The 2,428-nt window shown below is 52.1% G+C and overlaps 1 protein-coding gene across 1 annotated transcript in view; it reads right to left on the bottom strand.

Moving 5' to 3' along the window:
• The window catches only part of strap (serine/threonine kinase receptor associated protein), a 13,102-nt gene extending 10,746 nt beyond the window's left edge, over positions 1-2,356 (bottom strand). The window contains exons 1-2 of the mRNA XM_015400619.1: positions 1,983-2,356; positions 43-178 (exon numbers count right to left, since the gene is read on the bottom strand). Coding sequence (XP_015256105.1) covers positions 43-178; positions 1,983-2,094 — 248 coding nt within the window. The 5' untranslated portion in view covers positions 2,095-2,356. The remainder of the gene's footprint in view (positions 1-42; positions 179-1,982) is intronic.
• Positions 2,357-2,428: the final 72 nt, after the last annotated feature.

Genomic DNA, 2,428 nt, shown 5'->3' with positions numbered 1-2,428 from the left:
CCGTACCTGGACTGGTTACCGCCCCCCCCCCCCCCCACTCACGCTGTGAAATCAGCTGCTGCCGTGGCGGCCTTGGTGGCGTCTGCGTTCAGAGTGGCTCCCCAGACGGCGCCTTTGTGACCCAGAAACGTTCCGATCCAGTCCCCTGTGTCTCCCTGGCGCAACATGGGCTTACCATCTGAGGGGGGGGGGGACAAAAGAGGAGGACGGCGTGAACATGGAGTCAGAATCACATCTAGTTGGTGAGCTCTATGTCTGAGCTGCAGACGGCTGCAGTTAGACGAGATAAAGACGCTTAGCGTCAACATTTCAACCATTAACCAGCCTAACTGTGAGCGTCCGTCAGGTCTGAGCGTTTCCTCAAGGATTCTTCTTCTTCTTCTCTGATGTAAACACAGCAGCATGGCGGGGGTGCAATGAGTGAAATGGTGTTCTTTCTGTAAAATTGACAGATTCAGCACTAAATCACACAAATATCCAAGGCAGCGCGTTTCACTCTAGTGAGCTTCAGATTCCTCTTCTGGTTTAGCTTCTGGATAGACGAGTCCGAGTAGCGCCATCTCACTGCGGAGCTGAGTCCACCTGGTTTTTAGACGTCCAGTGTGAGCAGGTAGATCGCATCAGAGCATCGCAGCGTGAGAACAAACATCATCATTAGCTGTGAACTTTTAAACCCTGAGGTTTGGTCGTACAGTGTGAGCTGTAGCTGCGTGCAACAATGGACAATATCGTACAGTTTACGCCCAGCTTTACAGCAGAGCGCTGGAGCTCTGGGAAGGTTGCAAGTTCCCGGTTTGATTCCCACAGACTGCCACTCTGGGTCCCTGAGCAAGACCCTTAACCCCACACTGCTCCCCGAGCGCCGCACGATGGCAGCCCTCTGCTCCCCAAAGGGGAGGGGTTAAATGCAGAGAGTTCTGAGATCAATAAAGATCAATTTCTGGCGAGCAGCTGACGTCCAGGCTCTCCAGACCACCATGCTTCTGGGCTTCCGTAGGAGAGCATGTGTGGCATCACCACAGCAGATGGAGCTGATCGTCATGCAGCCCAGCTTCTGTGCCAGCGTGCCCCAGGCCAGCTGTGGCTGTAGAGTGAAGACCAACTGTTATCCTCTGAATCCACCGTCAACATTCAGAGCAAAGCTGCTTTTGGCTCCAATCCATTCAGTTACAACCGGATCAAACAGGAAGAACTGCAGTAAAGCAGGGTGACGGCTGATTGGTTCCTTCAGATCAAAGCATCATTTTCACCCATTCCCCAGAAGAAGAGCGTTTTATTAAAGCTTCGTTGATCAGATTATTAATGATATGGAGCTAAAAAAGGATGAAAGCTTAAAGATTTCAGCAAATCCAGTTAAAACCACTTCTAGAGCAACTCCCTATCCCAGACCTGGACTGGTTATCCCAGACCTGGACTGGTTATCCCAGACCTGGACTGGTTATCCCAGACCTGGACTGGTTATCCCAGACCTGGACTGGTTACTAACTAGTCAGGGGTGAAGGGTTTGGGCAGAAGCTGCTGGATGCTGTGTGAGGAGATGTGGATTATAGATCAGACCGACTGAGGGATTATTTTCATCTTAAATGTAAAATGTTTATGTCTATTTTAACAATGGTGGTATAAATACTGCTGTAGGTGGATGGCTGTCAGCTAAAGGCAGGTTTTAGACTCAGGTTAATGATTAGAGGATTAAATGAGGTGGTTATTATAACAGATTAATCAGATCTGCTCTATAATCTAAGACGCAGAGACCTTCCAGCAGACCTGACCTCCCTCCATCCGGACTTAAGGCAGAACCTGAACCAGTCCAGCCTGGATCCCTGACCTCTGGCTCTCATTGGCTCCACATCTGACTGACTTTAACCGATATTAGTTCCTCCACCGCAGAGAGGCTCCTTCTGCCCGCAGAGAGGCCGGATCATTGAAGCCCTGCCAGGACTAACCAGGGCAGCTGCTCTGCTCATGCTGCCGGGGAGCCTCACCTTTGCAGGCGCTGATGAGGAAGTATCCATACGGGGTGATTCCGCTGAAGGCCAGGTCTACCACAGGCCGGGTGTGACCGGAGCAGGTGAGGGGGGTCTGTCTCATCGCCATGCTCCTCCAGCCGCTCAGGGAAGCGACGGCTACTGAGGAGTTAGCTAAGGAGTTAGCTAGGGGCTAACGGGCGGAGAGAGAGGAATAAGAAGCCGGAGGACGGTGAGGGGTGAGCGGGTGGAGCTCTGTTGGCAGCGGGGGTGAGGGTGGAGCACCGGAAAGCAGAGCGATGACCGCGCTAACAGCTACAGCATTGCAGCTAGCTAGCAACGTGCCGCGCGGCGACCTGCAGTTCCGATGATAAAGGCCGCTGTTTCTCCTCGGACATTGCTAAGGTAACACTTCCTTCCGGGACCTTTCAAATTAAAGCCGCCGTTAAAAAACGGTTCATATA

This window comes from Cyprinodon variegatus, unplaced genomic scaffold (assembly GCF_000732505.1).
Source record: "Cyprinodon variegatus isolate N-32 unplaced genomic scaffold, C_variegatus-1.0 Scaffold1125, whole genome shotgun sequence".
In the NCBI taxonomy this organism is placed as follows: domain Eukaryota; kingdom Metazoa; phylum Chordata; class Actinopteri; order Cyprinodontiformes; family Cyprinodontidae; genus Cyprinodon; species Cyprinodon variegatus.
This window is presented reverse-complemented; position numbering and strand designations above follow the sequence as displayed.